The 22,144-nt window shown below is 68.2% G+C and overlaps 11 protein-coding genes across 11 annotated transcripts; 5 read left to right on the top strand and 6 right to left on the bottom strand.

Moving 5' to 3' along the window:
* Positions 1–11: 11 nt before the first annotated feature.
* On the bottom strand, positions 12–3,290 carry MICPUN_64168 (gamma-tubulin complex; the record flags this gene model as incomplete). Its single annotated transcript, XM_002505964.1, has 1 exon — positions 12–3,290. One exon carries the CDS (start codon positions 3,288–3,290, stop codon positions 12–14), a length of 3,279 nt encoding a protein of 1,092 aa, XP_002506010.1.
* Positions 3,291–3,782: 492 nt separating this feature from the next.
* On the top strand, positions 3,783–5,075 carry MICPUN_64167 (ribosomal protein L18; the record flags this gene model as incomplete). Its single annotated transcript, XM_002506174.1, has 1 exon — positions 3,783–5,075. The coding sequence occupies one exon, from the start codon at positions 3,783–3,785 to the stop codon at positions 4,941–4,943; it is 1,161 nt and encodes a 386-aa protein (XP_002506220.1). The 3' UTR covers positions 4,944–5,075.
* Positions 5,076–5,683: 608 nt separating this feature from the next.
* Positions 5,684–6,898, top strand: MICPUN_68455 (predicted protein; the record flags this gene model as incomplete). Its single annotated transcript, XM_002506173.1, has 2 exons — positions 5,684–6,517; positions 6,572–6,898. Coding segments are annotated over 2 exons (1,161 nt in total), but the record flags the coding sequence as incomplete, so codon positions are not given.
* A 268-nt stretch (positions 6,899–7,166) lies between these two features.
* Positions 7,167–8,640, bottom strand: MEX1 (chloroplast maltose exporter family). The gene has a single exon (XM_002505963.1). The coding sequence runs from the start codon at positions 8,389–8,391 to the stop codon at positions 7,264–7,266; it is 1,128 nt and encodes a 375-aa protein (XP_002506009.1). The 5' UTR covers positions 8,392–8,640; the 3' UTR covers positions 7,167–7,263.
* A 773-nt stretch (positions 8,641–9,413) lies between these two features.
* Positions 9,414–10,448, top strand: MICPUN_104146 (predicted protein; the record flags this gene model as incomplete). The annotated part of the gene is made up of 1 exon (XM_002506172.1): positions 9,414–10,448. The coding sequence occupies one exon, from the start codon at positions 9,414–9,416 to the stop codon at positions 10,446–10,448; it is 1,035 nt and encodes a 344-aa protein (XP_002506218.1).
* Positions 10,449–10,536: 88 nt separating this feature from the next.
* Positions 10,537–11,878, bottom strand: MICPUN_104145 (predicted protein; the record flags this gene model as incomplete). Its single annotated transcript, XM_002505962.1, has 2 exons — positions 10,537–11,058; positions 11,156–11,878. The coding sequence occupies 2 exons, from the start codon at positions 11,876–11,878 to the stop codon at positions 10,537–10,539; spliced, it is 1,245 nt and encodes a 414-aa protein (XP_002506008.1).
* A 98-nt stretch (positions 11,879–11,976) lies between these two features.
* MICPUN_64162 (predicted protein) lies at positions 11,977–16,326 on the bottom strand (the record flags this gene model as incomplete). The annotated part of the gene is made up of 1 exon (XM_002505961.1): positions 11,977–16,326. One exon carries the CDS (start codon positions 16,324–16,326, stop codon positions 11,977–11,979), a length of 4,350 nt encoding a protein of 1,449 aa, XP_002506007.1.
* A 610-nt stretch (positions 16,327–16,936) lies between these two features.
* Positions 16,937–18,091, top strand: MICPUN_68497 (predicted protein; the record flags this gene model as incomplete). The annotated part of the gene is made up of 1 exon (XM_002506171.1): positions 16,937–18,091. A coding segment is annotated over one exon (1,155 nt), but the record flags the coding sequence as incomplete, so codon positions are not given.
* A 196-nt stretch (positions 18,092–18,287) lies between these two features.
* Positions 18,288–19,337, bottom strand: MICPUN_64160 (predicted protein; the record flags this gene model as incomplete). The annotated part of the gene is made up of 1 exon (XM_002505960.1): positions 18,288–19,337. The coding sequence occupies one exon, from the start codon at positions 19,335–19,337 to the stop codon at positions 18,288–18,290; it is 1,050 nt and encodes a 349-aa protein (XP_002506006.1).
* Positions 19,338–19,430: 93 nt separating this feature from the next.
* On the top strand, positions 19,431–20,768 carry MICPUN_64159 (splicing factor; the record flags this gene model as incomplete). The annotated part of the gene is made up of 2 exons (XM_002506170.1): positions 19,431–19,766; positions 19,880–20,768. 2 exons carry the CDS (start codon positions 19,431–19,433, stop codon positions 20,657–20,659), a joined length of 1,116 nt encoding a protein of 371 aa, XP_002506216.1. The 3' UTR covers positions 20,660–20,768.
* A 14-nt stretch (positions 20,769–20,782) lies between these two features.
* Positions 20,783–22,123, bottom strand: MICPUN_64158 (predicted protein; the record flags this gene model as incomplete). The annotated part of the gene is made up of 1 exon (XM_002505959.1): positions 20,783–22,123. The coding sequence occupies one exon, from the start codon at positions 22,121–22,123 to the stop codon at positions 20,783–20,785; it is 1,341 nt and encodes a 446-aa protein (XP_002506005.1).
* Positions 22,124–22,144: the final 21 nt, after the last annotated feature.

Raw genomic sequence — 22,144 nt, 5'->3', positions numbered from 1 at the left:
CGGCTCGTTGGTCAGGTGTACTTGCCGCCCGGTCCGAACGAGTAGAACTCGTTGAAGTCCAGCCTGGCGCACAGGCTCGCGAGGTTCGGCTCGAGGTGCGCGCTGCCGTTGAGCGCCTCCAGCAGCTCCCTCAGCTGCGCGTCAAAGTCTCCCTCCAGCCTCGCCACCTCGCTCGCGTACTTGTCCCCCTCGCACGCGTCGAATATAGCCTGCGCCGCCTCGTGCCTCGCCTCCACGCGCTCCCTCGCGCTCGCGCTGACCCTGTGCGACCCCGTGTCCTCGCCTCCCGCCACGCTGAGCCGGCCGGCGCGGAGGTTCTCGCGGAAGCTGCCGCGACCGGGCAGCGACTGCTCCAACGTCTCGGAGAGCCCGCAAAATTTAAGGCAGACGTTCTTGATGCGCTCCAGCCTGCGAAGGATCCTGGGCCAGAACAACATCCCCTCCTTCATGCACGCGTCGAGGAAGCGCTCGTGCGCGTCGATGAGCTCGTCCACGCTCTGCGCGTCCCGCAGCGCGGTCTCGAAGGCGTGCCAGTTGGGCTCGACAACCTCGCACATGAGATAGTAGGTGAAGTTTTGCAGAAAGTGGAGCATGCGCTGACTCAGCACGTACGCGCGGCCGAGGGAACCGCCGTCGCCCGCGCCCGCCGTCTGCGCCGCCGCCGCGCGGGTCGCCTGGTGCGTCTGCCACGCCTCGCACAGCCGCCGCTCGACGTGCTTGCAGTGAAACACGTGACGAAACAGCAGCTGATACTTGGTGATGGCGCGCCTGGACAGCACGAGGGACACCGGCCAAGGGGCGTTGTAGTCCAGCGCGAACGTCTCGAAGCCCGTCAGGCGAAGCGCCTCTTTCGGGGTCATCTGCGTCGCGTTCTCGTCGAGGTCGAGGTCCGCGTCGGCGGGGGCGTACCCCTTGGCGCCGCCGGTGACGTGAATGGAGAGCAGCTGGTGGATGATCCCTTGGCGCTCCAGCGAGCACGTCAGGTCGTCGTTGTGCGGGTCCGTGCTCGCGGTGGACAGCTTCAGCGAGAGCTCCAGGAGGGACTGCAGCCTGGAGACGGAGATGTCGGGCGCCCTGCGCGCGAGCTCCTCGCCCGCGTTGTCGGTGAAGTGCACGAGAAAGTCCCCTTTGTCCAGGAGAAAGTATCGCTTCATCGCGCGGAGCCTGCCGTGCAAGTCGCCGTCGCCGAGCACCGCGCGAAGCAGCCCGACGGACGCGTGCCTGTGCGCGGCGTTGATTCGCGCCGCGTGCGTCCCTGACCCCGCGGACGACGCGCCGCCCCCGAGCGCCAGGCGACCGAGCCCGTCCGGCGGAATCGGCGGCAGGGAAAACTCGGACGACGAGGACGTCGTCGTCGTGTCAGCGGCGCCGTCGGTCCCCCCCTCGCGGCGCCTTGAAAACCTCCCCGACTCAGTCGTCGTCGCCGTCGCCGTCCTGGACTCGCGCATGGCGTTGATGTACTTGCCCGTCGTGAGCGCCTTCTCCGCCAGGCCCTCGCCCAAAAACGCGGGCACCTCCGATCGCAACACGTACCTCTGGCTCCAGTACGTCGCGTTGTAATCCTCCGCCAACGACTCCTTTCGCAGGTGCGCTCTTTCGATGACGAGAAACTCGTCGTACGGATCGTCCACCACCCCTTCGTACACCCAACGCTCCACAGCCTTGGCGTACGGCGCGGACGCGGCTCTCAACAGCCTGAGGCACAGGTTACGCGCGGCGACGTCCCCGGCGCGCGTCGCCGCCTCGCGATGAATCTCGTTCAAAAGAGACGCCCCCCGGAGCGCGTTCGCGCGTCGCGATATTCTCGCCAGGAGCGACATCGCGCCAACCGCGGGCTGCACGTAGAACCACGCGCTCTGAAGCGACAGCCGCCCGAGGTTGCGCTGGTGCTCGAGCTGCACCACCGTGGTCCGCCAGTCCGAGAGGAGCTCCTGCATCTCCGCGGCGAGCGCGTGCGCGACGAGGCCGCCCTCGAACCTGTTAACTCGCGTCTCGACGTAATCCGCCACTTGCGCCGCGTGGGAGCACAGCGGGAGCATGTTCTCCACGAGCGCCGCGAGGCTCGATTCCAGCCCGGGCTCCACCACGAAGCGCACGGCGGTTCCCGCGAGCGGCGGCGGTTTGTGGTGGTTGTGGGACCTTCCGGATCCCCCGCCGGACCCGATGTACTCAGCCACGGATGACGCGATGGACGACGCGTCGCGAGCTCCGATCGGTTCGCCCGTCGCCGCGTCGACCCTCCGCGCCCGAACGTACCGCCCCTCCGCGCCGAGCATCGCGTACAGTAAGTCGTCGAGCACCAGAAGCTCCTGGCACGCGGTGGTGTACGCGTCCAGGGGTTTCCCCGCGACGGGATCCGCGTTCGCGTTTGACGACTTGTTCTCGGCCGTGGAGTCGTATCCGAGGTGCGCTCCCGTGAGGTACGGCCGCGTGGACATCCACGCGGGAAGCGCGGGAAAGTCCACGCCCTCCCTCAGGGGCGGCCTCTCGCCGGCGATCCGCGCGCGGATGTCCTCCGCGATCGTCGGCGTCCGAGGCGGCGTCGGCGTCGGCGGGGTCGGGGCGGTCGTCGTCAGATGCAGCGAACGCATCCTCGCGGATCCGACGTCCGGTTCGACGGGTCCCTCGTCGTCGGCGGCCGAATGCCGCTGGGTCATGGTTCGCATCCCCACGGACGCGCCCGGGGTTAAGGGAGCGTCGGCGGCGTCGTCCGTCTCGCTGGCCAGCGGGTTGGTGTTGAACGAGAAGTTTCCCAAGGGTCCCAGGCGGGTAGTCTCGACGCTTCGGCCCGCGCTCTCCGCCCTGGCGCTCATCTCGAGGTTTGGCGAAGGTACGCCGTATCCGTCGTCGTCGTCGTCGTCGTCCATCGTCGCGTCGCCGCCGCTCGAGGTGCCGAAGGTCGTGGGGAACGAGTCTCCTCCCATCGTCACGGCGGCGGATTCGCCCGGCGCGCGCGTCACCGCCGCGAGCACGTCGGGATCGGACGCGATCTTCGCGACGACCGCGAGGTACTTGTCAACCTCCCTCGCGCCCGTCGCCTTGAGGGCCTCGTACGCGCGGCGGAACGCGGCGGGGTCCGGCGCGCGCTCCGTGAGCGTGCGCTGGGTCTGCGTGGTGGCCACCTTCGTGACGTCGTACGGTGAGATCATCTTGCCGAGCATCGCGACGGACGCGGTCGCCAGTCCCTCGGCGCCCCTTCCCTCGCCGATGCGCAGGTCCACGACGAGGCGGCCGACGAGCGAACGCAGGCGCTCCGTCAGCTCCGGGTCGGGCGGGGACTTGGAGGTCATCGCGACGTGGCCCTTCGACGGGTTGGAAGTCTGCGCGTGGGCGACCTTTCGCTCGCCGAGTGCTGCGCGCCGCGCGACGCCCTCTTGCGTCGTTGCGACTGGTGCGCGGCGAGCTCGAGTTTTGAATTTTTCACCTGTTTTGGCGCGCAGCACGGTTGTATTCGGGACGGTCTTTCAGCTTTATCGATTGGGCGCACATGCGGTTCGGTTCGATCTAACATGAATCACGGTATCACCCAACTGTTTGCATGTCGCACTTCGAGAAACGGGAATAACGGAAACGAAGGTCCCCAATCCTTGCCAAGTTCCTACTAAAGCGCCTCCCCGCACGCCCGCTCGCCCTCTTTACAGGCTCGCGTAGCGCTTAGCACGCAAAGTCGAACGTAGCAAACATGGTGAGTTCTTCCCCACGACGCCGTCGTCCCGAATCCGCCGCCCGCGCACCGCGCGTCGTCGCGCACCCGCGCGTCTCCGAGCTCGCCTTCCGCCGCGATGGGACCACGGGGTTCCCGGTGGCCGACGCGATGGGGCCATCGCGGACCGCGAGCGACGCGCCGGGGACGCGCCGTCGCGACGCCGTCGCGGTGCGACGCGTACTTCGCGGTGTCCACGGGCGTGGACGCGGTCCGCGATGGAATCCGACGCGACGACGCGGTCGCGCGCGGGGGGTTACCGAACCCGACGAACCCGTCGCTCGCGGGGTGGAGCCGAGTTGGCGAAAACCCTGCCGCGCGACGGTCGCCCGGATCGGGTCCCCGCGCGCGTCGCCTCGCCTCGCGACGCGGCGTGGAGCGCGTCCATCGCCTTCGTCGTGACGACGACGCATTCCGCGTCGCGTGTGATGCCCGACACGGCGGCGTCGTCGTCGAACGCGCGGCCGTCGGGCGCGCGGATTCCGAGCGCGGGCTTTTAGGGTTTTTCCGTGCGCCCGTCCACGGGCGCCAGCATCTCATTTCTTTCCAACCCCCGGTCGCGGCGGCGCCGACGTCGTCCGCGTCGGCGGCGCGCCGGACGTGCTCTCCCGCCCGCCTCGATCCCCGCCCGCCCCGATCCACGCCACGCGCTGACCTCTCCTCCGCCCCTCCTCCGCCTTACTCTCAGGGGATCGACATCGAGGCCGGCGGCCGCAACAAGAAGAAGTCTCGCACCGCGCCCAAGTCCGAGAACGTGTACCTCAAGCTCCTCGTGAAGCTGTACCGGTTCCTCGTTCGCCGCACGGACTCCAAGGTGAACGAGACCATCCTTAAGAGGCTTTTCATGTCCAAGATCAACCGCCCCCCGCTCTCCCTGTCCAAGCTCGCCAAGTTTGCGAAGCCCGGTCAGATCTCCGCCGTCGTCGGCACCATCACCGACGACGCGAGGATGTTCGAGGTGCCCGCGCTCCGCGTGTGCGCGCTGCGCTTCACCGAGACGGCTCGCGCGAGGATCGTGAAGGCTGGCGGCGAGTGCATCACCTTCGATCAGCTGGCGCTCCAGGCGCCCACCGGCGAGAACGTGTGCCTTCTCCGCGGACCCAAGTCCCACCGCGAGGCGGTTAAGCACTTCGGCGCTCCCGGCGTGCCCGGCTCCCACGCCAAGCCTTACGTGCGCCACAAGGGCCGCAAGTTCGAGAAGGCTCGCGGCAGGCGCAAGTCTCGCGGATACAAGGCGTGATCATCTGTTGGGTTTAGATGACGACGGGAACGTCACGGGCTATTGGAGTGCCGGGCGCGATGGACATCGCCCTGGTTGGGGTTTTGGCTTAGTTTTGTTTTGTTTATTCAGAGCTGAGCTGGCTTTACATCACGCGTGCGTCGCTTCACCCGGTGCTCCCGCGTCCCCAAACTCGCTCGCGTCTAAGGGTTTAGCCAGCCAGAGAAGGCACCCGACATCGCCAACGCCTCGGTTTCTTCCCGTTTCCGTGGACGAAGTGCCGGGCGACCACCGGTCCCACTTTTTCACGAGTCCCTTTTTCACGGCTCGACACTTTTTCAATCACTCACAACGAACTCGCGCCTCGACCGAGGAAAGCGATGCCCCCAAAGTCCAAGAAGCGCAAGAGCGTCGCCTCCTCCGCGGCTGAACCCCCCGGGGAGATCCAGCCCGCGTCGCCTCCCAGCCCCGGCGCCGACGAGGACGAGGACGAGCGCGACGAGGCGATCGACGACCGGGGCGGGTCGCAGAGCCCGTTCCACTTCGCGGCGGACGACGACTCGGGCGACGACGGCGAGGACGACCTGGAGGGTCTGGTGGGCGACCTGCTCAACGGCGAGATCGACGACGACGACGCCGCGGAGGGCGCCACGCACAGCGCGGTGGACGCCCTCCGCGACGGTTTCCAACCCGTCATCGTCGAAGACGAGCGCCCCCAACACGACGTCGATGACGGCCACGCGCTCGCGGAAGCGGGCGACGCCGAGGAGCTGATGCGCTGGCTCATCGCGCCGGTTCCGCTCGAGACGTTCATGCGGGACATATGGGAGCGCCGGCCGGCGTACGTCAGCCGCAACGCGCACAAAGGGTACTTCGACGGCCTCCTCTCCAAGGCGGACATCGACGAATGGCTCCGAGCGGGGAAGATGCGATACCAACGCAACGTAGACGTCACCTCATACAAAGACGGCGTGCGTCGGACGCACAACCTCAACGACGACGGCAGCGGCGGCGTCGACGCCACCACCGGCGAGCCGGGCTTCGCGGACGCCGACACCGTCTGGCGCAGGTTCGAACAAGAGGGATGCTCGCTCAGGGTGCTCCACCCGCAGCGGTGGAGGGATCCGCTGTGGAAAACCCTCGCGGCGTTGGAGCGCTTCTGGAACTGCAGCACGGGATGCAACTGCTATCTCACCCCCGCGGACTCCCAGGGATTTTCCCCGCACTACGACGACATCGACGCGTTCATCCTTCAGCTCGAGGGCAAGAAGCTGTGGCGGGTGTATCCGCCGAGGTCGGAGGCGGAGATGCTGCCGCGGTACTCGAGCCCAAACTTTGGTCAGGACGACGTCGGCGAGCCCGTGCTGGAGGTGATCCTGGAGCCCGGGGACTTGCTCTACATGCCCCGCGGGACCGTGCACCAGGCGAACTGCGTCCCGGGCGACCACTCGCTGCACGTGACGCTGAGCACGAACCAGTTCAACACGTGGGCGGACCTGTTGGAGGTTGCGTTTCCCGCGGCGCTGCGCCAGGCGGTGGCCGAGGTTCCCGCGCTGCGCAGGTGCCCGCCGCCGGATTACCTCGCGCACCTCGGCGTGAGGGCGGCTAACGCGGCGACGCCCCCGGAAGGAGGAGAGGATGCTGGCGAGTTAGTCGACGGCGAGTTCGACGCCGTGAACCCGAGGCGGGACGATTTAATCGGCGCCCTCGTCGAGCTCGCGCAGTGCGTCATGCGCCGGCTACCGTTTGACGCTGCCGCGGATCACATCGGCGCGAGGCTCATGCGCCAGCGGCTTCCCCCGCCCCCGTCGCACGTCTCCGCGCCGGTCTCCGCCACCGGCGCGAACGCGGCGGCGACGGTGACGGACGAGACCCGCGTGAGGATCACGCAGGAGGAGGGCGCCAGGCTGGTGGTTGAGGACGACGCGGTTGTGGTGTGCCACCCGTTTGGGAACGGCCGGCTGCTCCACATGGAGGGCGGCGACGACGAGGACGACGAGGAAGGGGACGAGGACGGGGCGGCGGGGGAAGGGGAAGGGGACGCGACGGGGCAGGTGGCTTTCGATCTCGACTGCGGACCCACGCTCGAGCACCTCCTCTTCGACGAGGACTGCGTGGAACAGGGGGTCGTCGTGAAGGACCTGCCGCTGCCAAAGGAGGAGAGGCTCGAGCTCGCTCGGCGGCTGGTGGACGCCGGGGTGCTCGCGGTCGTGAGTTGAGCGCGCTCGCGTCGTGCCGTGCCGTCGGATGACTGTTTTGACCTTTTATAAATCGTACACGCGTCGTGTGAGCTCCGAGCTCGCGGGGGTGCAACAAGTGACGTCGTCTACACAAACCCGTATCAACGCGAAGCCGAGATGAGGTCCTCCCGGTCGCCGCCCTTGTTCCACGCCCTCCACGCCTTCAGCCGCCACCCCGCGCTGTTTCCACTGGCCAACGCGCTGATACCGTCGATGAGCCAGACGCCGACGAGGTACGCGAAGAACGCGGCGGTGAGCGCGGTGAACGCGCCGGGGCCGATGTACCGCGCGCCGTCCGCCCTGTGCCCCAAAAAGAGACTCAGCATCACGCCCCAGCCCATCAGCGTGCACCCCCACGTGCTCCCCGTCAGCCAGATGACGTCCCTCGTGAACAGTGCCCGTGGGACCATGAGCGCGTTCCCCGTCATCGCGAGGAGCGCGGACAGGATCGACAGACCCTCCAGCGTCTGCGGGTTAGCAAAGTTACTCGCCAGCTGCGCCACCGGCATGGACATGAAGAGCAGCGTGGCGGTCCAACCGCTGAGCGCGCCCCACGCCGACGCCACCGCGGGCGGAAGCTTGCCCCGGTAGTTTAAGATGATCAAGAGCGTGCCCAACGCGGCGCCGGCGCACCCGGGGTAGACCCCGCACTGCGCCGCGAGCGTTGGGGGCAGGAGGCTCATCAGCCCGATTTGCGGCAGCGCGGCGAGACCGACGATTCCCGTGGCGTGCGTGTAGAAATCCCAGAGGCCGTTCGATACGCGGAGGAACCAGCCGTGGATGGTGGCGCCGGGCCCTCCCTTTCCGTCTGTGTCGTCCTCGTCGAACGAAACCGCGCACTGCACGTTACCGACGCACGGCACCCCGTCGCGGTCCACCGGCCCGATGCGACCGAGCATCCGGAAACCGGAGAGGACCAACCCAGCCGCCACCGCGGCGGCGGCGAAGGCGAAGGGCGCGACGGGGATGTGACCCGCGAGGCACATCTGCGTCAGCAACGCGCCCGTCGCGCACGTCCCGACGATCTGTATGAAGCTCGCGCTGAGCTCCCCTTTATCGGCAAAGTACGACAGCAGGAGCATGTTCCCCAAAAGGCCCGCGACTTGTCCTTGCCACGACACGGCGGCGAGCGCGTCGGGGCGACCCGCGGCGATGAGCGAGGTGTTCTTGACAATCTGCGGCATCGTGAGGAAGAGGAACGGCACGGTGGCGCACGACGCCAGAGACATCGTCACCTTGTCCCATCGGGCTCGCGTGAGCGTCACCCACGACGGCACCCTCGCGTCGTTGAATGGGGGCGCGACGCCAGTCTCCGATTCGTCCAGATCCCACGGGTTGACTCGTTGTTGCCGCGTCTCCTCGAACTCGTCCCTCCCGTCGTCGTCGTCGTCGCGGGATCTGTCCCAGGGCGCCGGCGCGGGTGCCGATGAGGAGGACAGCGCGCGCGCGACCACCGCGCGTCGCGCCGCCCCCCGCGGGCGGACCGGGAGGCGGGGCGAACGTCGAATCGTCGATTCCGCGAGCGCGACGTCGTCGCGCGCGGGCGGACGCGACGGCGCGGTCCGTTCCCCGGAGCGCGGCGTCCTCGCGCTCGACGCCGCGCGTCTCGTGGCCCGCGATGTCTCCCCGGGCGGACCCGCACCCGCCGCGCTTTCCCCGAGCCCCCGAGCGCGCGACGAACCGACGCAACCCTCGTCGGCCGTCCTCGTTGTTGCCCCTCGTCGTTTGCCCTCGGCGGTGGGGAGACGCGGGGAACGTCGACGCCAGGCGCGCGGGTCCGGCCCGCGCGCGACGGCGACCGCGCGTCCCGCCGCCGTGCCGCACGGAGAAGGGAGCACCATGTCGATCCGACGATCGATCCCACCCCGTGACCTCGCCGCCTCCGTGCGCGTTCGCAATGCGCCTGTGTTCGTTGGGGTGGCACGCACGTGTGAGAGGGCGATGCTTGCGTGGCACTTATCGGATCCGAATATTTGATGTTGGAAGCGTTTTGACAGCGAAACAGTCAAGAAAATAAAAACCTTTTTAGGAAGTATCACGATACCTGACCTCGTTTCATTTTCGTGTGGTAAAAGCCTAATTCACTTTTCACCACAATTTCTGTGTGGTTTACAGTTCCTGGGGCGCATTTTTTTTTTCATCACCGTGCCGACGGGCGAACTCGTCCTCTTTTTTCTGTTGTTGTTACTCCCCAGGTTTTCTCACTCGCTGAATGCACGCGCTTCTCCGCCCGACGGTGTTGAGCGCGACGATGAGCGCGGTCAAGAAGGTCGAGCGTCTGACGTTTCCGTTCCAGACCCCAGATCCCTTCCTCTTCGCGGTCTACCACGACGACAAGTACCCGCCCGGCGATGGGCAGATGAGAGCGCCGAGGACCGGCAACGGGGCTGATTTTAACCCATCGGCGTCCTACCGAATGTACCACGGCGAGCGCGTCCCGGGGTTTCCGCAGCATCCGCACAGAGGGTTCGAGACCATCACCGCCACGATGGAGGGATTGGTGGACCACACGGACTCGGTGGGCAACGCCGGACGGTACGGCCAAGGCGACGTCCAGTGGATGACCGCGGGCAAAGGCATCGTCCACGGCGAGATGTTTCCTCTCGTCAACGACGACGCGCCGAACCCGCTGCGACTCTTCCAGATCTGGCTCAACCTCCCCGCGCGGAGCAAGATGGTCGACACCGCGTTCGTCATGCACTGGGCCGAGGACGTGCAGAGCGTGACGGACGCGAACGCCGGGTACGAGCTCGTGGTGTGGGCCGGTGAATTAAACGGATGCGCGGGTCAGAAACCCCCGCCCGCGTCGTGGGCCGCCGACGCGAACAACGACGTCGCCGTCTACTTCATCACGGTCCACCCGGGCGGTACCTTCACGCTCCCGCCGTCCAAGATCGGCGCCTTGAGTAACAGGTACGCGTACTTCTTCGAAGGCGACGCCGTGGCGATTGACGCGAGAGAGATTCCGGCCAAATCCGCGATTGAGATGGACGCGAGCGCCGAGGCGAAGATTGCCGTCCCGGCGTCCGCGTCCGCGTCCGCGTCGCTGCTGGTGCTGCAGGGACGGCCCATCGGGGAGCCGGTGGCGCAGCACGGGCCCTTCGTCATGAACACCAGGGAGGAGATCATGCAGGCGTTTTCGGACTACCAGAGGACGCAGTTCGGCGGCTGGCCGTGGCCGGAGGACGCGGTGGTGTTCCCCAAGGATAAGGGAAGGTTCGCGCTGCTCAACGGGACGGAGACGCGGCCGCCCAACGCCACCGCCGGCGCCAAGGAGGAGCTCTGAGCGTGTATCGTATCGCGTATCGTGTGATATCAGTCTAACTCGTTTTCGCCCCCGTACTATTAGCGTCGATGAAAAACAAACTTTGTTTTCAGTTGCGCGCGCCGAGCAGCATCTTCACGATCTCCGCCGCGGTGGGCCTCGTCTCCGGGTCCAGCCGCAGCGTCCTCGCCACCACGTCCCGCAACGTGCCGGGGAACGGGCATCGCCTGCCCCAGCGGTTGGGCAGCATCATCCCGTCGCCGACGGATCCTTCACCTCCGAACCCGCCCCCGCCGCCGACGCCCCACCCCAACTCGCCCCTACCCTGCCCCGCTAAGCTCGCCTCCCGCACCGCCCGCACCGTCCTCCGCGCGTCCCTCCCGTCGTCGCAGAAGAAGCACAGCACCGTCATCCCCCACGAGTACACGTCAGCGGCGGCGCCGTACCCCGCGCCGCCCCTGAACGTCGGACGCGAGCTGGACCATTCCGGATCCCCTCCGGACCCGCCCACGTCGGACCCGAGCTCCGGCGCGGAGAACATCGACGACTTCGCGCTGACAGTCAGGTCCGACGCTCCCCCCACGCCCTTGCGTCCCCACAGGAGCCTCTCCCCCAGCGGGACGTACCCCCGCTGGTTGTGGCGCGATCCACCGAACCGCGCACTCCCACCCGTGCGTGGCAGCCTGTGCGCGAGTCCAAAATCCCCGAGCGCCGCGTCCTTTTCTGACGCCGCGAACCGCCACCCCCCCGCCCGTCGCTCGTATCACCCCCGCGGCGACCCTGTCCACGACGAACACGTTCCACGGGTTGACGTCCCTGTGCACCAGGTTGACGTTGTCGCCGTGGATGCACGCCAGCGCCCTCGCGGTGGATATCGTCCACCTCCATCGGGTCGCGTCGTCGACGTGCGACGTGGTGACGACGATGGGGCCGGATTCGTTCGCGGCTTCGTCCTCGTCGTCGAGGAAGCCGAGCGCGTCCCACGCCGTGGCGAGCGCGAGCTCCATGAGGATGTAGAGGTAGGTGTGCCGCCGCCGCGTGGCGTCGGCGAGCATCGCGACGTCGTCGACCGCGCACGCTCGCGCCGACGTTGGCACCTCGATGACGTCTCCGTGGTGACTGAAAGTGGAGTCGTCGCGTTCGCCCAGCATCCTCGACCGCCGCGCGCCCAGGACCCGCGCGTCGTCGTCCAGCTGCGCGACGTCCGCGTCCGAGGTCCAGCTGGCGACGTGACGAAGGATGCAATCGTGGCGGAGGCTGGAGAAGACGCCGGCCTCGTGCATCACCGCCCGGGGGCCCTCGGGCGAGCCGAAGGAGACCTGCTTCAGCGCGTACTCGGGCTGATGCGGCGCGTGGACGTCGCTGACCCGGAACACGCGGCATCCGTTCGGCGCGGAGTAGAGCTCGCGGACGACCCGGAGCCTGCGGCCGACGACGGCCGCGGACTCCATGAACCCCGCTCCGACTGTGGCGGTTGCCGGTGTTCGGATTTGGATATTTATTTGGTCGACACTTTACTTAAAAAAGTTAGACGTCCCGACGAGAGCTCTCACTCCTTCCCTCGCTCCATCCTCGCGCGCCTGTTCTCCGCCGTCGCGCGCTCGAACGCCTCCGCGAACTCCCCGAGAGTTCTCAGCACGTCCCTAGGCGCGGTGCCCTTCGGCGCGGGCCCGAAAGCGACGAGCAACCGCGCCGCGGCCTCATCCGCAGCCTCCGAAGTCGCCCAGAGCACGTCCAGGCGAACTCGCGCCTTCGCCGCGAACGACCGAAGCGACGCCGCCAAGGTACCCTCGGCACCCTCGGCACCCTCGGCACCCTCATCGTCGCGCTCGCACGCGGCAGCCTCGGCCTCGACGTCGCGAACCGCTCGTCGAAGCTCGGCGACGCGTTCGCGAACTTCAGCCGGGTCGGGGGCGTCGGACGCCTTCCGGAACCCTTCCCCGGACGACTCGGCCCACCGAATGACGTCCCCAGCCCCCGCCTTTTGCTCCACCGTCTTGCTCAGGTGGTGCAGCAGGGTGTCGCCGCCGAGGCCCGATTTGGTGGACGATTTGGCGGGGGTGGCGGCGAGGTGGGCGAGCGACGACAGCTTGTACGTCGATCTCGTCTTTTTCGGCTGCGATGCGTCGCCCGCCGCTCCGGCTTTCCCCTTGTCCAGTATGGCGGACAGCGCGACGACGATGTCGAGCAGCCTGCCCAGCGCGTCGCTGGCACACGCCCGCTCCGAGGCGTCCTTGACGAGCACGAGCGCCGTCTCCAGGTCGTCCGCCCTTTGTGCGAACGTCTCGCGTAAGATGAGCGCGTCGAGCTTTGCATCAGCCCGATTCACCTTGGCCATCTCGTGGACGAACCGATCGGCGAGCGCGGCGGATGCGATCTTCGCGTCCGCCGCGGCTCCCATGCCGTGCGTCGCGCGGCACGTCGCGACGTCCGCGGGGGTGGGCACGACGGTTCGTATCGCGCGTAACGCCTCGAGCGTAACGCCAGTCCCGGCGAGCGAACCCGTGGCGAGGACGTCGCGAACAGAGCGCGGATCCGCTCGCGGATGCGCGCCGAGCACCATCGCGATCTTGCTCGCCGTCCTCGCCGGCAGGCACGACGCGCGGCCGGTCTCCCCCACCGCGGTCGCGCCGCGCATGGTGCCCGCGCGCTGCCGGCGCTTCTCCTCGCGGACCCTCGCGGCTTCCTCGCGCGCGGCGACGTCGATGTCCCGGGTCGTCGTCGTCGTCGTCGGAGATCTTCGCCCGCCGAGAAGATCTTCGCCCGCCGCCGCCTTCGCCGCGCTCCCCGGACCATCGACCGCGGCGGCGCGGGATCGCTCGGCGCGCTCGCGCCTCCCGGGGCCGACGACGACGCCGGACGGCGGCGGATTCGAGCCCGCGACGACGGAGTGCGGCGCGGGTTGTTGCCGGCGCCTCGACGACTCCGCCTCGCTCGCGGACGTGGGGGAGTCCGAGTCGGAGGTGTGGTAGCCGTGTTTTCGTAGCGCAGCGGCTCGCAGCGCGGCTTCGCGGTCGAGCGCCTCGTCCCTCGCCGCGCGATCGCCCCGGCGACCACCGGCGGCGGCGACGCGAGCGGACGCCTCGGCCCCCGCGCGGCGTCGCGGATGCGGTCGCTTGTTCTCCTCCCGCTGCTGCTGTTTTTGCTGCTGTTTTTGCTGCTGTTTTTTGTTCACCTGGCGCGACTCATCGTCGTCGTCGTCGCTCGAGTCGAGGTTGCTGCTGTCGCTCTTGCGCCGCCGCCTCGAATCCAGCGCCCGTTCCCACGCAGCCTCCGTGTCGTGACGCCCTCCCGACCCGCGCGATCGCGAGGACGACCCCTTCATCGGACCCATGATTGGCGACGGGGGCTCCAGAGGGACGTCAGAGTCCACGTCCCCGCCGCCTTTTGAAACGGCAGACGCCCCGGAGCTCGCGACGCCTCCGACGGCGCTGCCCCGACTCGAAACCGCACCACCCCCACCCGCCGAGCGCCGGTGGTTGGGTTGAAACCCCGTCGGCATGCTCCCGCCGCCGCCGCCGCCGCCGTGTGAACCCATCGGCGAGTGCGTGCTGCCCGCGCTCCCCGCCGGCGAGCTCATCTGCATCGCCTGCATCTGCGCCGCCGCCATCGCCGCCGCCGCCGCCATCTGCTGCTGCGCCGCGAACGCGGCCGCGCCCATCGGATCCATCGCACCGTACCCGGCGTGGAAACCCGGCGTCATCGTCGGCGGGTACGCGGGATAGGGCGGCGGGGGGGGAGCAACCGCGCCGGGGGCGGCGTAGGGATTGGGCGGGAAGCCGGGGTGACCGCCGCCGTACGCACCGGATACGTTGCCGGATACGTTTCCGGGGCCGTATCCGGGGCCGTCGCGGGGAGTGTACGGATACGCAGCCCCGTACTCGGACCCGACGTCGTACTCGGATCCCTCCCACCCTCCACCCCCTCTGGACGAGGAAGGAGCCGTCCCCGCGCCCGCGCCCCCCCTCGCGGTGAACGCGCCGCTGTCCCGCGCGAGTCCCGCCACGCCGCTGGGTCGCCCGAGCGGGTGCGTGATCGTCCCGCCGCGAGACGACGCCATCCCTAAACCGCCTCCCGCGCCCGCGCCGGCTCCCGGCCGCATCGCGTCCACCCGCCGCCTCAACTCCGCCGATCGAGCCAGCTCCCGCATCTCCGGCGTGTTCAGACAGTCCCGCGGTGGTTCGTCGGGATCCAGGCCCTCGTAACAGGTCATGCCGTGCACGTTCGCCACGGTGTCGTCCGCGCCGAGGCTCAGCAGGTACTTTCCCAGGTCTTTGTACCCGTACGCGAACGCAAAGTGCAACGCCGTGTGACCAGCGCTCGTCTGCGCGTCGATCAAGGACAGCCGCGGCGGGTCCGTGGCAAAGTCCGTCCGCTTGAGCACCAGCTTGGCCGCCTTCCGTTGGTTGTTCTGCGCGGCGATGTGGAGCAAAGTCAGGCCGTGCTGATCCCGCACCCCCGGGTCGACGCGTTCGAGTTGGAACAGTTTGTCGAGCTCCTTCGTTCGACCGTGCCTCGCGCGACTAAACGCCTCCACGACGTCCTCCCCCGCCGTCTTGCCCGCGGCCCTTCCCCGAGCGCCCGCGCCCCGTCGGCCCTCCGTCACGCCGGGATCCACGGCTCCCCGGGCGGCGCGCTCGCGCCATCGCGCGGCACCCGCCGCCAGCCGTGTCGCCGTCGCAAACGCGGGCGCGACGGGTTCCAACGCGGATCCCCGGAGGTCTTCTTCCCTCCCCCGTTCCGATCGATTCCCCCCGGTTCGGCCGACGCCGTCGTCGATCGCGACGCCCGTGACGACGCCCGCGCCGTAGACGACGCCCCGCGTGCCCCAACCCCCGTCGCGTTCGATGCCATCGCGCAGGTCCAGGCTGACGTGGCCATCAGGAGTCGGTCCTGCGCTGACGTGGCCATCCGGAGTCGGGGGCTGCGACGCGATTGGGACGAAATCGAGCGCGACGTCTGCGTCGGACCGAGGCGCGGGGGTGAAACGCACCGGCGCCGACCGTTTCACGGACGATGGACTGCCGGTCGAGCCCTGCGACTGCGCCGACGCGTTCGAGGACGTCCTCGCCAGGCCTCCTTGCTGTTTGTGTTGGCTCGGTCGGTCGTTCGCGCCAGCCGCGCCGTCGTCGACGTCGCTCGGACGTTGTTCAATGTTCGATTCCCTGGCGAGCCTGGCGAGGTGGTCGAGGGCGCCGCTCCACTGCGCCGCCTCGTTCGGCGTCCCCGCGAAGAGATCGACGGTCCTCGCGTCGCACACGAGCGAGAAGCACATCGCCGGGGGCGCCGCGCGTCGCTTGAACCGCTCGAAGGCGGCGGTCTCGTGCCCCGCCACGACGGCGGAGACGTCGGCGAGGGCGAGTCTCGACGGCAGCGCGGGCTTGGCGGCGTCCTTCGGGTCCCCCCACTGGAGCTCCCGGCCGTCGGGGGTGACGCGGAAGAACCGGATCTTCGGCCTCGCCGTCGCCGACGCGGTGGCGCCGAACGGGAGCTTGGTGAGCAGCCCGCCAGCCTTGGCCTTGCGCAGGTGCGATTCCGGCGCCTCCTTCTGGGACAGGCCGATGCCCCCAGCCTTGCGCACGCCGCCGCCTATGACGCCGCTGACCCCCCGCGCGTCGGAAGGAGAGGACTCGTACAGGGGGTTACCCATGAAGGGCGCGCCGGCGAGGTGCGGCGGGGTCGCTCCGGTGGAACCGAAGGCGGTGGCGCGCGGATCCCGTCCCCCGCCCGACGCGGTGGGCGTCGACCCTCCGCTGGTGTCGCTCCCGAGGCTTCCCTGCCGGCTCAGCGCGCGCTCCTGATGCGGGAATCGCGGCGGGGCGAGCCGAGGCGACGGGCCGGGGGGCTCGGGAGGTAAGCTCCCGAGCCCGCCGCCGCCCCGGTCCCCGTCCTCGCCCATCGCGACCTCGCCTCTGACCGGTCCGAGTAAAAGCGTTCGGTTGTGAAATGGATTTGAATGGATTGATTGACACGTGGACCGGAGCCGGACCCCTCCACGCCGCCACACCCGCGCGCGCGCGATGTCACCGGTCGTCGCCTCGACGTCATCGCTCGCGTCGTCGATCCAGACGCCGCCTCTCTCGTCCAGACGCCGCCTCGCCGGAAGGCCGCTTTCGTTCCGCGACGTTCCTCCCTTCGGCAAGGGATCCCTCACGCGCCGAAGCCGCCCGCCTCGTCGCCGCGACCCCATCGTCGTCCGCGCGAGCGGGGGAAGCCATCAGGCTCTGTCCCGCGCGACCGCCGTCGCCATCGGCCATCACCCTCCGCCGAAGCACATCTTCACCCCGACCACCGTCATCGCGGGCGTCTTCTCCGCGTTTCCCATCGTCGCGCTCTTCCTCAGGCGAAAGGAGCTTCTCGAGAAGAGGAACGCCCGCGCCGCGACGAACGACGCCGGGGCGACCCGCGGATCGGACGCGTCGTCGATGACCGCCCCACGACCAATCGCGCCCCCTCGCGGCGTCGGCTCGATCGGCTCCCGCCTCCCCGGCGCGACGCACGACACGTGCGTCTACCTCGACTACAACGCCACCACCCCGATCTTCCCCGAGGTGGCCGCCGCGATGGAACCGTTCCTCTGGGAGCACTTCGGCAACCCCTCCTCGGGACACGCGTTCGCGGCGCCGTGCCGCGACGCGATCCACAAGGCTCGCGGACAGGTCGCCTCGATGTTGGGCTGCGACCCGACCGAGGTGGTGTTCACGTCGTGCGGGTCCGAGAGCGATAACCACGCAATCGCATCCGCCGTGGACTTGTTCGTCGCGAAGAATCGCTCCTCCGACTCAAAGCCAAAAGCGATGATGAATAAGCCTCACGTCGTGTCCACCGCCGTCGAGCACCCGGCGATCCTCGAGTACCTCGCCGCCAAGGCAAAGGCGAACGAACTGACGTACGACCTGGTTCCGGTGAACGAGGAAGGTTTGGTGGACCCGAAGGCGGTTGCGGCGAAAGTGAGGTCGGACACGTGTATGGTCACGGTGATGCACGCGAACAACGAGACGGGCGCGATCCAGCCCGTCGCCGAATGCGCGCGGCTGGCGCGGGAGAAGAACGAGGACGTGTTGATCCACACCGACGCCGCGCAGTCGTGCGGCAAGATACCGGTCAAGGTGAACGACTTGGGCGTGGACATGTGCACCGTCGTCGGTCACAAGATTGGCGCGCCCAAGGGCGTCGCCGCGCTCTACGTCGCGTCCGCGGCACCCTTCTCGAAGCTTCTACACGGCGGTGGGCAAGAGTCCGGGCGCCGCGCGGGCACCGAGAACGTCCTCGAAATCGTCGGCCTCGGCGCCGCGTGCGAGCTCGTTGAGCGAGAAAAGGACATCCTCCCCTCGCACATGTCCGCGATGCGAGACGAACTTTCACGCAGGCTCGCGAGCGGGCTCGGCGGCGACGACGGCTCCGGCGTCCGCGTCAACGGCCCACGCGACGACGCCAAGCGCTTACCAAACACCCTCAGCGTCGGTATCAAGGGCGTCTCCGCGTCGCAGCTGCTGGACGTGCTCAAGGACGACGTCGCGGCGTCCGCGGGTGCGGCGTGTCACTCGGGTGAAGCCGCGGCGAGCGTGAGCGCGGTTTTGAGCGCGATGGCGGTGCCGGAGGAGTACGCCATCGGGACGCTGCGGCTGAGCGTTGGGAGGCACACGTGCCCGGCGGACGTGGAGAAGGGCGCGGCGTTGGTGGTGGACGCGGCGCGGGCGCAGCGGGAGGAGATCGCGGCGCTGCCGGAGGGGGAGAGGCCGTGGTGGTGCGTCAGGAAAGCCGTGGGTTTGGTGGATTGACGACGCGTCCATCGCCGGTTCGACGTCATCACGAGTTTGTGGGCGACGTAAGATTAGTATCATCACACGTGCGGGTGCATCAGATTCTGAGCGCCGCGACGCGCTCGTCGAGGTCGTCGTCGCGTCTCGAACCGCCCCCTCTCCTGCCCCCGCCTCCGCGCCTCTTGGTCACCACGGGTTCCCAATCGTCGTCGTCGTCCGATCCCTCCTCGTCGATCAAGTCGCCGCTCGACTTCGTCCCCCCACCCGTGACGCCCCTGAGTGCCCAGTCGTCCTCGGAGAGCATCGGGCGACCGGTCTCGTCGGATTCGCTGGGCTTCGGATCCCCGACGCCGCCCTTGAGCGCCCCGCGATAGGACGTCTCCGCCCGCAGCGCCGCCGCCGCCGCGTCCACGTCGCCGTCGAAGAGTCGGAGCACCTCTCGAGCGCGCTGCTTCTTCGCCTCGCCTCCCGAGCGCGCGACGCACTCGTTGACGACGGATTGCGTCGGCTCCCGAGTGCAGTGCCAGCCCGGCGCCGCGCGTCCGTCGCGTCCCTTTGACAGCGAGATGGGCCCGCTCGCCTCTCGCTCCCCGCCGCTCTCGTCTCCTTCGAGGTACCACCGCCTGCTGATGAGCTCGACGGAGTTGTAGTGGTCGCCGCCCTCGTACGTGACGTGGAACCACCTGTCGGCGGTGGGAAAGTTGACGATTTCCCAGCGCGGCTGCCCCGCCTGGTGGACGCACACGTTGGTCATGCACACCAGCGACGCCGCCTGGAGCTCCATGTTCCCCGCCCACGTGCCGTCCTCGCCCATCCTCTCCACGTACGCGTCCCACTTCTCGTCGTCCTCGATGAAGGGCTCGAAGTCGTCCCTGTTCGCCTTCATGTACTCGATGGTGAGCCGCCTCAGGTGGAGGTGCTCGTCCTCGTCCCCCCAGCGCTGATCGCACATCGCCCGGAAGAAGCAGTTGCCGTCGGCGGCCACCTCCTTGACCCGCAGTCCGAGCTCGTGGAGCTGCGTCCGGAGCTCGGCCTCCTCGGCGGTGGACGAGCTTCGATGGTTGGGGCCGCGCTGCTTCCGCGGGGAGGGCTCCGCCGCGCGGGCGGATCCCCCCTTGCCTTTCCCCTGGTGCTTGGCCCTGGCCATGCGCCCAGCCGCACTGCGCTCGGCCCTACCGAAAATCGTGCTCTACTCCAGCAACTCCGGGACGCAGCCTGGCGCCATTCCGAAGCCCACACGATGGGAGGAGGGGGAGCAGGGAAGCGCAAGACCCGCGCCGCGGGCGAGGAGGGCGTCGACGCGGATGACGACCCGGAGAATCTCGCGCTGCAGGTGGTGGCGCAGAAGCCCAAGACCGTGGACGACCGCGCGGTGTCGATCGTCGGCGTGCCCTCGCAGCAGCCCCATCCGAAGCCAGGCATGAACCGCACGTCCTCGCTCGACGCGCCCATCATGCTGCTGGAGGGACACGGGGACGCGGTCAACTCCATCAAGTTCTCACCGGACGGCGCGACGGTGGCGTCGTGCGGCGCGGATAAGACGGTGCTCATGTGGAACGTCCGCGGCGACTGCGAGGTGCGCGCGCGCGGATCCCCCCGCGTTTCCCTCCCGGAATGGTGCCCGATTCAAACCCTACTTTTGTTCGCCCCGAGCTGACCACCTCCCGTCCACCCCACTCCCGCTCACAGAACTACATGATGATGCAGGGTCACAAGAACTCGGTGCTGGAGCTGCACTGGACCGCGGACGGCGATAACATCCTCACGTGCTCGCCGGACAAGACCCTGAGGCTCTGGGACGCCACCACGGGCGAGTCCGTGAAGTGCATGAAGGGGCACCAATCCTTCGTCAACGCGTGTTCGGCGGCGCCCAAGGGGAAACCGCTGTGCGTGTCGGGCTCCGACGACGGGACCGCGAAGTTGTGGGACTTCAGGCGCAAGGGTGAGGTTGCGACGTTCGCGGACAGGTTCCAGGTGACGGCGGTGGCGTTCGACGCGGAGGGTGACAGGTTTTTCAGCGGCGGCCTCGACAACGTCTTAAAGTGCTGGGACATTCGCAACGACGCCGAGCCTTACATGGTCCTCCCGGGGCACACCGACACCATCACGGGCATCGCCGTCGCGCCCGACGGGTCGCACGTGCTCACCAACGCGATGGACTGCACGCTGCGCGCGTGGGACGTTCGATCGTACGCTCCGGAGGATAGGTGCGTGAAGTATTTCGTCGGACACCAGCACAACTTCGAGAAGGGGATGCTCAAGTGCGGCTGGTCGCCCGACGGCGCGAAGGTGACCGCGGGGAGCGCGTGCAGGAACGTGTTCGTGTGGGACTTCGACAGCAGGCGGGTGCTGTACAAGCTGCCGGGTCACGAGGGGGCGGTGAACGAGGTTACGTTTCACCCGACGGAGCCGATCATCGGAAGCGCCGGATCCGACGGGAAGATCTACCTCGGCGAACTCGCAGATTGAGCTCCCGTCACGTCTCCGTCGCCCTACTTACTGACGTCATCGCGCGCGTGCGTAGTGCACCAACCAGGGAGAAACTTTTTTACACGAGAAATCAAACTCTAGACGCGAACGAGACGCTCCTCGTCACTCAAAGTCGAAGTCCTTTGGCTGCGCCGCCTCGTTTCTAAACGGCGTTCCCTTGGCGCCCGCCTCCTTGGGCGACATCTCGATGTCGCCCTCGTCGATCATGCACTCGTCGTTCGGGCACGGGTCCTCCATGATGTCGTCCAAACTACCGTCGTCCTCGTCGAACGACATCGACGCCATGTACGAGCTCCTCGCCTCGTCGTACGCGCTCCACCTCCCTCGGACGTTTTCGCCCAGGTTGAGCCACGCGAGTCGGATACGTGAACCGAGCTTGCCGGCGGACGCCATCCCAGCCTCGGCGCCGGCGGCGTCCATGCCCACGCGCATGCGCTCCTCCTCGCCCTTGCGGATCATGGTGTTTGCGACGTCGAACGGGTCTCCGACTCGCGCGGACCCTTGGTTCATCATCCCCACGGAGACGCGTTCGACTCGCTGCATGGCGTACTCGAGGATGGGCAGGTTGCGCTGCTTGACCCAGTATATGCAGTCCACCGGGCACGACTCTATGGCTATCGTGATGTCCTCCTCGGAGTCGGCCCACTGCTGGAACGCCCGGGCCCTGCCCCACTCGTCCTCCATCATGAACGTCTTGGGAGCGGAGTGGTTGCACTGCCGGCAGCCGATGCACGCGGCTTCGTTGACGAATACGGCGCGCGCGTTCGAGCCCCTCTCCGTGGGATCCTGCCCGACGAACTTGGACATGGGTTGACCGGTGTACGGCTTGAAATCGGCGCCGAGCTCCATCGCGAGGTCCATCTGCTTCCTCATCTCCTTGAGATCCTTGTCGTAAACTCGCCTGGTTTTTTCGTCCATGAGGGTGTCGTAAGCCTCGTTGAGGATGATGGACAGGTCGTTGCCCGCCTCGCCCGCGATGTCGGGGTGGCACCACTTCTGCAGCTGCCTGTACTGGCGCTTCACGTCCTTGTCCGTCGCCTCGAAGTCTAACTGCAGGAGGGAGTAGTAATCCATCGGGATCGCAGCCTCGAGCGGCTCGGCGAGCCGGCCGTCAGAGTCGAAGTCGAAGTAGCTGCAGTACTCGTCCGCGTCGTCGCACGACTCGTCGGTGGACAGCGTCAGCTCCGTGCCCTTCAACGAGGGCTCGGGAATTTGGGGCTCGATCGCCGGGGGCGCCTCCACCTCCTGCTCCACCTGCTCCTCAACCTTGACGGACTCGACCTTGCGCCCGCGTCCGAATATCGCCTCGGTGGTGATCAGCCCGCCGCGGGAACACGCGCGCGACGTGGACGCGCCGCGCGCGCCGGGGATCCTGCGCGCTCCAACGATGGACGCGCGCGAGGACACCCGCGACGCCGAGATCGGCGATGTGCTGCTCGCCATCGTCGGAGGGCGTCCGACGCG

The sequence above is a fragment of the Micromonas commoda genome, chromosome 14 (assembly GCF_000090985.2).
Source record: "Micromonas commoda chromosome 14, complete sequence".
Classification (NCBI taxonomy): Eukaryota; Viridiplantae; Chlorophyta; class Mamiellophyceae; order Mamiellales; family Mamiellaceae; genus Micromonas; species Micromonas commoda.
The sequence above is the reverse complement of the archived record's forward strand: the minus strand, read 5'-3'. Positions and strand labels throughout refer to the sequence as shown.